Consider the following 13,267-nt stretch of genomic DNA (forward strand, 5'->3'; position numbering starts at 1 on the left):
ATTTCACAGCCAGCAAGCCAGATGTGCTCTCAAGCTGAGCTGGTGAACTGGGGCTGACTGGAGCATCTCAGCCTGCTCTAAGTGTTATAACTGTGGAAAGAAAGACTTCTCTTACCTTACTGACCTTTTTGCTGCCTTTGTTTGCAGTCTGTAAAATGAGAATTATGCTTCCTTTCCACAGTGAGTGTGTGCTCCTCCAGGCAATCAATAAAAGCATAAGAAGAGATAAATCAATACCAGCTTAAGGCGTTTGGTTACTTGAGATGTCTCTGTGAAGTAAGAAGAGCTAAAATCTCTTTCCTAGAAGTGAGGTCTGCATGCACTGAGCCTGTGACTCAACCAAAGGTCTCCTGATTATCTCTACAGCTCTAAGGGGAGACCTGATCTTCTCAGCTGACCCGATTTGGCAGGGACAGAGCCTGCACACACCTCAGCTGTGCCTGCTGTGAGTTTGTGCTTTGGTGATAAATAGAGCTTCTGCCTATTCCCATCCAGCAGTGGGGTGACCCTCTCACCCCACTTCGTGATCCCTCTAAGGTGTATGATATCAAGGCAAAGAAGAATTCTAAGACTCTGTATAGGTCTTTGTCTTGTTTTTAATTTAAAGAATCAGCAACCCCTTTCAGGAATTGTATTGGTGGCCTTATTAACAGCACATCATTTCATCTTGGCAGCCCTCTATACTTTTGTACATAGCCCCGCTGTGTCAGTAAGAAAAAATATATCACATTCTAAACCATGAGAGAAGGGTATTATAGGTTTCTGAAAGGCAGGTCTGCTAACTAAGGCTGCTTGAGGATGCCACAAGAATTTGCAAGAATCAACATTTCACGTGGTTAGAAAAGTGAGCTGGGCCACAGAGTTCTTCCTGAGCTTTCATCTAACAGGCAGAAGGAAAACACAGCTGGCAATGGTGGGGAAGGTGGTGTGGAGAGGCTTAGGAAGATTCCCTTCCTTTTCTCTGCAGCCCTAGATCCTGTTCAACTAAAAGCTGTGGTCAGATCCCTCCTCTCCCCTTTTCTGTTCTATCTCTTTTGAGCGTACAGGAGGAATTCACATTTAAATTTAGTGAAAAAGCAATATGTTGTACTTCATTAATACCAATGCCATAACTTGTTTGCATTACCTTGGAGCTTACCAGCTAACAGCCACAATCCCACTGCACTAGACCCTGCACAGACAGAATAAAGAAACAGTCTGCTGTCAGAGTTCGTGATTTAAACACAAGTCAAGGAAAAACAGATGGGTATAGACAGGCAAGAAGAATAAGGTGGCAACAATGAGTGTTGTATTCTCTAGAGCAAAGTAAATGCCTCCAAACCCCTTGGCAACCATCAGGCTGCTGGAATGCAAGGGAAGTCCTTAAATACCCCATCCTCTGCAAGGGAGACTGGCAGCCTGCTCGTAGTCTCATTGTCCTCTTTTTTGGCCCAGTATTTTCCTCAAGGATCCCTCAGTCCTTTTTATTCAGATGAGCATTTCAGACTGTTCATTATTTTATATAGGAAAAAAAATCACAAGCCAGCAGAGTGTAGAAGAAATATATTTGTAAAAAGAAATCTTCTCATTTCACGTATTAGAAAAATATATTGATAGGTAACTCACATAAATTATCTAGCAGGAGTATTGTATAAGATGAACTGTATGCTTTTCTTCCTGAGCAACTGCTCTGTAACTTACTTGATAAGGTACTTGAGGGTGTCTGCTTCTTTTATGCTATTAGCTGTGTATTAAATTACTTGCTTCCTGTTTGGAACAGAATACACTGAGTTTCTGACACTAATGGGTTTACCCTTATGCTTTCACCTAATGAAATTAAAGTGTGCTTTTAAAAGAATAGAGCTAAATGTCGGTGGGTGATTCTGCTGCACAGGGAGGAGTTATGTGCTGTTTTATGCTTCGTTTCTAAATTCTTGAACCAGCAGTGGGAATTTCTTGCACTGGTGTCTGTAAATAGCAGCACCTGCTGCCAGTGGCACCAGTGACCTGCACTGACAGCAGCAGTGACTGCCTGGCAGGTGGGAAAGAGCTGCGCAGCCGACTCTCGGCCTCACTGGGAATTATTCTCCATCCAACAACAACAACAACAAAAATCATAGAAGAATGTGTCCTTGACTGTGGCATGTGAATGCTGCTGCTGGATTCAGTGCCTTTTCTCATGCCTTTGGAAAAGAAGCGGTGGTTGGCAGAGATGTCACAGCCCATTAGAACTGGTTTCCAGAGATCTATCTGGAGATAACCAACCTGGCCTCACAGCCCAGTGCTGCACAGGCCAGCTGAGAAGGTAACTGTGCAACTCACAGGTCTTCTAGGAAAGCTTTCTTTCTGCTTTTGATTCACACTCTTCTACCAGTTATATTACGCATATATTACACATTTCAGATTCATAACTTAATCATGATTAGCTTATTCTATTAAAACAGTGACTCAGTTGTGGCTAATTATATCTTCTTCTGATCTTATTATAGTCTATGAAAATATCAACATCCATAACAAGCTCAGAATATCTGCTTAGAAGATAATCACAATCCTTGGACTGATTCTAAATGTGTTTTGTGGCTAAAATCTCTGTTAAAATTATCCATCAGTATGCATCAGGTTGAAATTAGTCTGAATTTAGGAAGTGTTTGCAGTCTCTTCAGTCTCTCTGCAAAAAATACATCTGTTGAGCTTAGAGACAACCTACATACGCCTCTCAGAAACGTCAGTTATTTAGTGCCTGTAACATTTCTTCTCCCAAAGCAAAATAAGTAAAAGAATTCACAGACTCAGATCGGACAGACAAGAAGAAAGGTGGACATTTAAATGGGAAATTTCTGACTGATCTGAAAAATGAGGTGAAAATTAATTTTGGATGCAGTGAACAAATGTAATGTGTAGCAACTAAAGGTTAAAAGATGATGGGATCCAGATGAAGACGCTCAGGTGTAAGTCAGTGACTTCTTCAGCTAAAAATGTGTACTCTCATGCATGCAAACAAAGAACAGGGAGATATTTCTGGTTCATACTGCAAGGGAGATCTGCTAATGTCTGGGCAGCTGTGATGCCAACAATTACATTAATGCAATATTAGCAAATGTAAGACTGAGGCCAGACAGCCTGTCTGCTTCTGGTCTCCAGGCAAACATTGAGGAAATGGTTAGGGTGGTACATACATTACTGTAATGCAAAACGAGGGTGGGCTTGCACAGAGCATGGCTGGGCTGGTGTTTGGGGTGAGCTAAAAAGTCTAAAACCTTGAAAGAATCAATTTAATCTGACTGCATTTGTGAAATCTTGCTGAAGCAGGAGGTGAGGCTTTGCAGTCTTGAATGTTATGTCCCTGCAGGTAGAACTGCCATGCTATTGAATCAGTGAAAAACTTTTCTGTTTGAAGGTGATGCTGAGGCCTGGAAAGAGTGAGAGCCCTGTGGTGAGGCTGGCCCTGCTGGCAGCCTGCTGCCTGAACAAAGGCATTGGGCCTGTATAGTGTCTGCCAAACACACCAACTGACCTCCGAATCCCAGCTTGTGCAGGTTTACCAACCCTCAGTATCAGCTGAGGTGAAGAACAGCAGTACAAGTCCTCCCTCCAGCCTTGTGTAGTTCTTAGTGTTTGAAGCCATAATCCTGGTGAGCTGTGAACTGATTACTACAGCCGTAGTCCAGCCACTCCTCTGCACCGAAAATAAAACCTGTTAGGAATGAAGCATCAGTCTTGGCAGAGTTAATCCTTCCTTATTCTGACTATTCAGAATTCTCATCCTTTTAGTTGAAATCAAATGTGATTCAGAAATCTGGGAAAGGTTTTCCTTACTATTCCAGCAGAACTAGGAGAGCTACTTGAATTTTGCTGTCTTTTGGTGCACGTTTGTGGGCTCATTTAGTAAGAAGAGAAGAACAGCATTAGCTTTTTATGAAATGTTATTGGTTTAGCTGTTTCCAATAGAGGTAAAACTGTTCAGCAGACTCCTTTTCATTGCATCCATACCTGTGCAAACGAACCTCACCCCTGGCTATGCTTCAAAGGTATGCAGCTTCAAAGACTCATCTTCATCTCGATTCTGTGTCTAGGGGATGAAGCTCTTAGAGCAACATGTGCTTAGAGCAACTCTCTGCTGTAATTATTTTCATTTGCCATAGGGAACCTTCAGTCCCTTCTTTCCTGAATGGCTCCTCAGCCTTTTAGTTTCATTAACGCTTGCCACCAAAAGCAATTAATGACGACAGTATGTGTCCTAGTTCTGATAATTTGTGTTCTCTGGCAAGCTGTGTGTGAGGAGGACAGGACTGCAATCTGATTTATGATGACCCTAGATTTTTAAATAATAAACCAGAGACTGAAACGAAGCAGTCGTCCATCTGTCCCTTCACAAGTTGTTCTGTAAGGTACAGTTCTCATTATTTTTATCACATTTAGCTTTTAATGACAATGAGGTTATTCTAAACAATTAACAGACTTCTGTCTGGCTTTTCCCTAAATTTGAGCTGTGTTTTGTTCTGGCTATGCTAGCCAACAGTGAAAATCATTCTATCAACGATCACGAGGATGCTGGTTGGCAATTAGTTGGCCTTCTGCATGGGAGTAGTAGTGATTTTTAAAACACTGAGATGCAACCACACTAACTAAAATGAGGTGCAATTGGGTTTCTCTTGTAAGCATTGGTTCTCCTTTTCTTGCAAGTGTTCCCCAGATATGCACTCACTCACTGTTCTGTAACTTCTCGTGGTTGCAATCTGATGTATAGTTGATTCGTAATGAAAAACAGCAGGACAGATTCTCAGCAAAGGCTGCTCTTTATTTGGTTGGCTGCAGGGCTACGTGCTCTCTGGTCAGCTTCCACTCCAGACATTATTCGTAATGTACCGTCCTGTAGCCATGTGACTCAGTCCTGGCTGAGGAGGATTGTGAAGCATTGTGAAAGCCAATGATGAAACCTCATTTTTCTTAACCATAAATTATACTTTTAGTTATTTAACTTCCCTGAGGTGCTCTTATTGGCTATGCCAAATAGAATTAATTTTCCTGCAATGAGGTTTTGGCTTGTTTCTCTGTCTTGGCTTGTTTTCTCTATCAGGTTCTTTTTATGTGCTGTACACACATGACTTACCCCCAAGTTTACTTTTTGAGCTGTCTTTATAGTTGCACAGCCAGCCATGAAGGGCATCGTTGAAAAGGTCCAGATGTTTGGTACCCCCAAAAAGGACAATCCAGCAGCACTGACAGCTTTCCTGTTGCACTGCTCTGTGGCAATTCTGATTCCTTTTGCAATGTCCTGACTGGCATGTTTGCAACTCTAACATGCCAAAGGGTGAAGGGCGGCTTTGTAAGACAGTCTGACCCATATGCCACTAAAGATTCAATATTGCAGGGCTGGAGGGACAGACTGTGACCTATACCAAATGATTGTATGCTTAATGGTTTGCTTAATACATAATGCTGAGCAGGAAGCGGCTTCAGAACAAGGCTGCTTCGGGAGGACTAAATAAATCACACAGAAGGGTGAATCCAGAGAAAAACACAATGAAACTGCATTCACAGGGCCCAGGCACCCTCCTGTCTGACATTTTACTCCTTCCTAAGGATATTTGTGAGAACGTGAACATGATTTATTGGCCATGATTCTCCCACTGTTGCTCTCAGCTTCTGCAGCCGCATGGGAATTAACACTAACAATTTTCCAAGTTTCCAAGTGCACTGCAGGAGCAGCCCACAAAACTGGACTGCAGTCTATTAATTCCTCATTTTTTCACTTTGTAATCAGTCTCTTCTGGTCATTTTTAGCTATAGCGAAAGCTTAAATCTCATGTCATCAAGATTTTGGTTTAAGCAATCTTCTTTTTAGGGTGGAGGCTTTCCGGCTTTGGTTAGTACAGCAGGTCATTTATCCTTAGTCACTCTGGTTTAACCATTGCAGTCTTGCAAGACAGGGCTGTCTCCAGCCTATGGTTACTGATGCAATCTTGATATTTGGATGCTGATTTTACACCAGAGGGATCTTTTGTAATACCATAGTTTAAGTAGTGTGCAGTTTTATGTGACTGGAAATATATCAGTGGGTCAGGGTTAAGTTGCTGCACGTCAGCCAGGCGGGCAGATTTTACACACACACATGAAATTCTCCAGCGATGTTCTTATTGCTTATCCACAGCTGCAGCTTCTCTTGATAATGTAATTCTTCCAAAAGGAATCACTGCAGGAGACACCAGGCTGCTTGCAGTTAACCTTCACCCCATGCAGTTTACAAACACTCTTTACCAGACTCACAAGTAAGATGGTGAGCCATACTTTGTTTGAATTCCTGAGCTAAATAAGTGGCCAGGAAACCCCACAGAGACTGAGGAAGGAAGCATACAGTAAACAAACTGAGCAGTTACTAACCCAGCTCTGCCTCTGGAAATCAAACTGCACAAGAAAAGAAGTTGTTTAAAAGAATCCCTTTGGATAGTCTATATTTTTGCTTGTTTGTAATTAGATGCACTAAGAGGGTTCTGATCTTCTATTAACGGGTTTTGTCCAAAACCAGTGTGACTGAAGTCATTGATAGGGTTCAGCTGTTGGCAGTGAGGAGCTCAGGTTAGGGACTTAGCTCTGAATGCAGCATTGAAATGAAAAGAGCCTGCTTTTCTGAGGGGTTCTAAGCTCACACAAAGTGAAACGCTCCCAGAAATAACTCACTGTTAGATGGATTCCCGAACAGGAGTCTGGGCCCCAGCGTGAGACTGCAAAATTCGATCCCGCCACAATGAAGCTGTATTACAAAAACTAGCAGCTTCATTTTTTAAGCTGCTATTCAAAGGCAACCAGTCAGTGCCCCCTACTGTCCGACTGATCGTACTAGCAGCTAGGGATTACATTAAAAAGTCTTCTAAGTGCGGTTCTACTTGGTTTCTGCCCTCTGTCTTCTGATAGTCCCTTTTTAACAGTTCTGTAGCTGTATTTTCAAAGTGGGTACTGGTGCCTAATGCTGTTTCTGTTAAAATCCTTTTAATAATTCAATTAAGTAGTTGTGAGACAGGGCAGTGAAATGCTACAGCACAGGAAAAGCTGTTATTTTGGCAAGAAATTTCTGAACATTAGATGAATGCCAGGAGTGGCTTTTAAAATGCTTCTGCTCCTTCCACAGGACTCCAAGATGGCTGCGGTGGCTACTTGACGTATTCATCTTATAGTTTTGGCTCTCCGGTCTCCAACGTGAGCGGGAGATATGAGAGAAATCTGGATTGTGTGTGGGTCATAACTGTACCTGAAAACAAGCTGATCAACCTCACCTTCACCTCATTCATGCTGGAAGCTCCGTTTGCTCAGGCCTGCTACTACGATTATGTCAAAGTAAGAGAGCTGAGGGTTTGAACAAAAAACTGGCAGAGTTACAAACCATTATCCTGTATGACTGAAACTAAATTCATAGAAAATTACCTTATGAGGAAATTCAGTTGCTTGATATAATTATAGTTCTTCGATAGATTAGATAATAGCTACAGATGACATCCTGCATTTATGGAAACCAATGAGGGTTTTAATGTTGTGTTGCATGCAAGCTTCTGTTCTTAGACTACCTGGATAAATGAGTGTTTAATTCACAGAAGAACAAAACTGAATCACTTTGAAAGTGAAACTCATTACGTTACCAAATTACTTGAAAAGACTAATGTATAAAACGTTGAAGCTGCTTTCCTGGAGATTAGTATATAAAACATAAGATAGTTGGTAAAGCACTGCAAAATAAGATGCACCAAGGAGTGTTAAGAGGGTTGAGAGTTAGAAATTTTCAATGATGTGAGGAATTAATTCTACATTTCAGAGAATAAAATCAACCTTTTTTCATAGAAAAAGAAGATTACAACTAAATTTAGATTACATCTAAAAAAGAACACAGTACTCCAAATTAAACCAGAATTCATTCTTGATGGATTTGCTAAGACAGGACCAGAATGTTCCATAATGAGATTTTCACTGTCCTGCAGAATGAGTTAATATGGCAGTGAATAATTGTAGTCATCAGGAACATCCTGTTAAAGCACAAGAGTGCCTAATGTGCTTTCAAGGAAGAGAAATTGCAATGTCAGGAGGGGTCAGAAAACTTTATTTCTATTTCCTTGTTTTTCTACAATGATTAGTGAGTCGTATGCTTTTCTTCTTTCAGCTTTATGATGGAGGCAATGAAAATGCCAACTTGGTTGGCACATTCTGTGGATCTACGGTGCCAGCTCCTTTTCTATCTACCAGTAATTCCTTGACTGTGAAATTTATCACAGACAATTCTGTGCAAAGGGAGGGTTTCAATGCTACCTACACCACAGTGGATCGTAAGTATACTCAGATATTGATGCATCTATATGTTGTTGTGACTCTTTTGTGAAAATACGTATTTAAATACTAAGTTATTAAGATTTGTTCCAAGTACAGGGCCCAGGCAATTGCAGAGATAGTCCCTGGTGTAGCAGTATACAGCATCTAATAAGCAAGGTGAAAGCAGCACTGCTGGTCCCCCTGTGCAACTCTCTTTGGTCTTGGCTGGTTGTGGGGTGGATGACAGTCTGGAGTGCCAAGCAGGAACACCCCATCATGAGCTGCATTATTATTTTCAACAGGATTATGTGGAGGAACGTATAATGCAACTTCTACCTCCCTAACTGCAACGTCTCCTAACTTCCCCAGTGAATATCCACCATTTACTCTTTGTACTTGGGTCATTGATGCCCCTCCACAGCAGCAGGTCAAGGTGGTGGTAGAGACCTTCCACCTCCATCCCAGCCAGGATTGTTCTCAGAACTACCTGCAGCTCCAGGACTTACCAATGGTAAGATATTTACATTCCATACTGTCTTCTGTTTGCATTCAGCTCTCCTCACTCTTTGCAAAGAGAAGAAAAATTCACTGTTTGGTAATAGATTAGTTGATGATTCATGCCAAGGATACATCCACAACTTGGATGCCCCACTTACACTGATTTCATGCAGGCACACTTACACACACACTGAATTTAACCTGGTAAGTATTATATAATTATTCACAGTTGCACCAACTAGCGGAGCTGCTAGATTTAACACCCAGAACCGACAGAGCAACAACAGTCTTTCACAGACTAAATATACTTCCTTCCATCCAACAATCATAATAAAATCACTGTTTGTGCCAGGGAGAGTGTTTGTAGGAAGCACTAGAGGAAAAAGATAAAAAAAGATCCTTAAAAAACACAACCGTTTATGTCCATTTTATTACATCATTCCAAACCTTCCTTGCCTGTTTTTCACTTTGTAGTCAAAATACTTGTTCCATTGGATTTGCTTCACATCATAACTGAACATACAATATTGATATATAGTTGATTTCCTTGAGAGCTGTCAAACGTGGTTGCCTAACTGATCTATAAGTGCTGAAAGAATTGTTTGTCTAGACTTTGATAAGTCGAAAACTGAGTTGTGATATTACTTAGAAGTTTATGATGTGTTGAATTCTAGCACAGCCAAGGATCAACCCATAGATTCTGTGGCACTGAAACTTTTCCAGTCCCTGAATTTTATTCTCATGATCGCACGGCCATCGTGACTTTCAAATCAGATGAATACAGGATTAACAATGGAGTCAGGTTTACATATCAAGCTGCAGGTAAGCTTAAAGAAATGTCAAGAAAATCTACTATTACAAAAGAATCTGCAGTTCATTTTGTTGATTCCATGCAGTGAAAAGCAATCCAAGGAACGGCAAGGCCTACATTATTTTTATTTTCTTTCTCTAGGTTGCAGCAGGGAGTATAACCAGCCATTTGGTTCCCTGAAGAGCCCTGGCTGGCCTGGTCGTCACCCCAATAACATGGACTGTTCTATTGTTCTGCGAGCTCCCCTGAATCACACGATTTCCCTCTTCTTCCATGCTTTCAGTTTGGAGGACAGCATCCAGTGTTCACACGACTTCCTAGAGGTATTAAGACAGTATATACAGTATATATGTATATATATTTGTGTGTGTGTGAGCCTGAGTCAAAATCTGATGGAGTTAAAGAACATTAACAGGGTTGGATGAAGTATGATCTCAACTGACATTAAACTACTGTATTGTTAAAGTTTTATGGTGAAAGATACTCAAGTACTGTAGTAAGAGGTTAAATGTACACTATACAAACTTGAAGACCAACGAACAAATAGTTTTGTTATTAGAAATCTTATCTCTCATTAACTTGTGTTGATGTTACGCAATTACAGAGCAAGCTGGGGTATTTTTTACCTGGTATTAACATTTGTGCATGAGCGGAAAGTCATAAATCTAAGTACTTTCATTCCAGCATCAGATTCTGTCTGATATTTTTCTTAAAAAGAGATATTTTCCCCTTTTTCTTGGGGGAAAAAAAGAAAAAGAGATCTAGTAACAAGCACAGGACACCTACAGAAGTCCTTTGTAGCAGGAAAACACGTATCCTCCTGCACAATCCTCACTCTCTCCTTTAACAAGTCTTCCCTCCATTTTGTCAAATGACAAAAATCCAGTGTCTGTGGCAGAATCATTATTAATTCTCCTTTAATATCCTCTTTACTATCTCAAGAAATGGATCTGAACTCCACTATTATTGGAGCTCAAAAAAAAAAAGCATTAGATTCAATCTGAGGTAGGTAATATGAGCTGTGTCTTAATGTGATCAGGGAAAAGAGTGTTCTGGAGGGTAAAGCATTAATCTTTTCATCTGGAATATTAACTTTTTCTTATGAAAAGTGAAACATGGATTTGAATTTCAAGAGCACATCTTAGCTACTAACCAAATAATTCTTATTGGCCTGGAGATACAGCACACCATGAAATTTAGTGACCAGTTGCAGATAATACTTGTTCTGTGCATTTGCCCACAAAGCTCAGACAGACTGATTAATAGTGTCTTTTTCTTTCTCTGCGAGAATACAGTATGAAAAATAAAAGCATTAAATGACAATGATCGTGTGCAAGCAAGTCTATATATCATTTGTGTGGTGTTTCAATCGCTGCATAATTGTAGTTGTGTATAACCAGCATGGGGATTTAATGTTGGCAATGGGGTTTTTTTTGTGTCCCTTGCAGGTCAGAAATGGGAGTAATGTGCAATCACCACTGCTTGGCAGGTTCTGTGGAAGCACTGTGCCCAGTCCAATCTTCCCCCAAAATCATGTTGTTTTCCTTCGTTTCAAGAGTGATATTTCAGGAGCTCGTGATGGATATGAAATTACTTGGACATCATCATCAAGCGGTAAGACTATTATAACAAAGTAATTTCATTAACCGGCTGTGTGTGGAAAGAAAACACAGGTGGAATCCAGCTTTCTCATTTGGGACCCTGATTCATCAAGACCTAAAGCTTTCCCAAGTACATAGCTGATCCTGTTCTCTAGTGCTGACTTTAGCAACCTCAGAGGATGCGGTCCACTTAAACTGGTGATGTACATGTTCCACTGAGAGGTCAGAAAACATCAGAAATATCTATCTTGAGATGGTGATGGTGGTAATGGTGGTGGTGGTGACTCAGTCTTCTTCATTAATAGCTTAGTTGTGATAGGCCCTAAGTTCTAGATGCTGCTGAGCCTGAGGAGGACGGACATTTTCTCCAAGAAAATACCCTAGCTAAAATTCTGTACAGTGACTGTGTAATAGACCTATTCAATAATGGGGTGTGAAATGGGGGTGAAAACTGGATAATCATTTGCTCTTGACACCAGGTTACTAAAGAGAGCTTATGGTCTGCATGAAAGCACTGCAGAAGAATCTTACAATACTGAGTGATTTGGTAAGGAAGGGACAAATGAAATTCAGCATAGGAAAGTGTTAATGAAGCAGATGAAGGAAAAAAAAAAGACAATCCTAACTTCACCTACAAAAATATGGTTTCTGAGTTGATTTCTATCATTTCAGCTTAGTTGATTTAGCATTAACATTTAGCAGCACCCAGCACCCAGTTCTTCCATTATGTCAGGCTGCTGAAGATAGAGTTTTGCCTCACTGGAAAAGTGCTCTTACCTGTGTTCAGTGTTCCAGCTCACAGCGTCTCTCTGGTTTTCAGTGCTACTACTAATACTGTATTAATGTACCACTCTGTGTAGTATCTTGTGAAACTAATTCTTCTAAGCTTATTAACCGTGTCCATTTCCAGGATGTGGAGGAATGTTATACGGCAGCACCGGCACATTTGCCAGTCCCAGATTCCCTGCAACTTACCAGAACAACACTGATTGTGAGTGGGCCATTACTGTGCCCAAGGGACGAGCTGTCACAGTGAACTTTGATTTCATCAGCATTGATGACCCAGGGGATTGCAGTAGTAACTACCTGATCCTTTATAATGGACCAGATACCAGCTATCCCCAGGTTGGGCCGTACTGTGGAATGGTATGTATTCCCTTATCGCTGTCATTGGCTAAAATTAATTTTACTGCACCGCATTTAAGATTGTTTCAATAATTTTGGCGTGAACTGTGTACAAAAGAGCGGAGGTGAACGCGTAAGGCTTCTGTGGCATCTTAGAGGCCTTTCATTACAGACCTTACAGCGACATCTAGCGGGTGGCACCATCGAGACAGTTTATTTCTCCGAATTCAGTTGCTGTATTCGCGATTAAAATGTTCTTAACACCCTATGGGAGCAATGTGGCAGCAGTATCTAGCAAAGACATGAGATACCTTCCTATCAGTAACTTAATTTGTACCCCACCTGTAGCGTGGTCGCTGGCTTTTTTCACAGGATCTTGATGTTACATAAAACTTTTCAATTCTTTTTGTCTTTAATTTCAGGATACAAACATTGCTCCGTTCACTGCTACATCGCATCAAGTCTATGTCAAATTTCATGCTGATTATGTGACTTTGCCATCAGGATTCCGGTTGAGCTGGACAAGCTAGAATCTCCCTTAAGAGAAATATACATCAACTGTCCATTGCTATGTAGAAGAGACTTTAGATCACAAAACACATTTGAAAGCCTGTTATGATGCTTGTGAGTCAAGCAAGGCCTTTTGAAAATTACTCCAAGTACAGCTGTTACAAATTGCAAAGTTCTGTCAGAAACGTGACCTCTCGCACTGAAAATAAACTCGTTTTGAAACATATTTGATTATATCCTTCTATATCATTTCAAATGCCTTTGTAAATGTGCAAGAAAAAGAAAAAGTTTTACAATTAGTGATATGAAAAGTTGATTGGCCAGGATAGAACTTAAACTATTCAACAGAACTTGTTAAGAGGAGCTAAGATACAAAGTGAAGGCCCTGGAATGTGTTCAAAGGAGGGCAACAGAGCTGGTGAGGGGTCTGGAGCACAGGCCTTATGAGGAG

At 40.8% G+C, this 13,267-nt stretch overlaps 1 protein-coding gene across 1 annotated transcript in view; it reads left to right on the plus strand.

The window, feature by feature from the left end:
• CUBN (cubilin) overlaps window positions 1-13,047 on the plus strand; it is a 124,735-nt gene extending 111,688 nt beyond the window's left edge. The window contains exons 60-67 of the mRNA XM_015853475.2: window positions 7,106-7,311; window positions 8,126-8,288; window positions 8,574-8,782; window positions 9,444-9,591; window positions 9,722-9,903; window positions 11,029-11,194; window positions 12,092-12,327; window positions 12,729-13,047. Coding sequence (XP_015708961.1) covers window positions 7,106-7,311; window positions 8,126-8,288; window positions 8,574-8,782; window positions 9,444-9,591; window positions 9,722-9,903; window positions 11,029-11,194; window positions 12,092-12,327; window positions 12,729-12,836 — 1,418 coding nt within the window. The 3' untranslated portion in view covers window positions 12,837-13,047. The remainder of the gene's footprint in view (window positions 1-7,105; window positions 7,312-8,125; window positions 8,289-8,573; window positions 8,783-9,443; window positions 9,592-9,721; window positions 9,904-11,028; window positions 11,195-12,091; window positions 12,328-12,728) is intronic.
• Window positions 13,048-13,267: the final 220 nt, after the last annotated feature.

The sequence above is a fragment of the Coturnix japonica genome, chromosome 2, assembly GCF_001577835.2.
Source record: "Coturnix japonica isolate 7356 chromosome 2, Coturnix japonica 2.1, whole genome shotgun sequence".
Classification (NCBI taxonomy): Eukaryota; Metazoa; Chordata; class Aves; order Galliformes; family Phasianidae; genus Coturnix; species Coturnix japonica.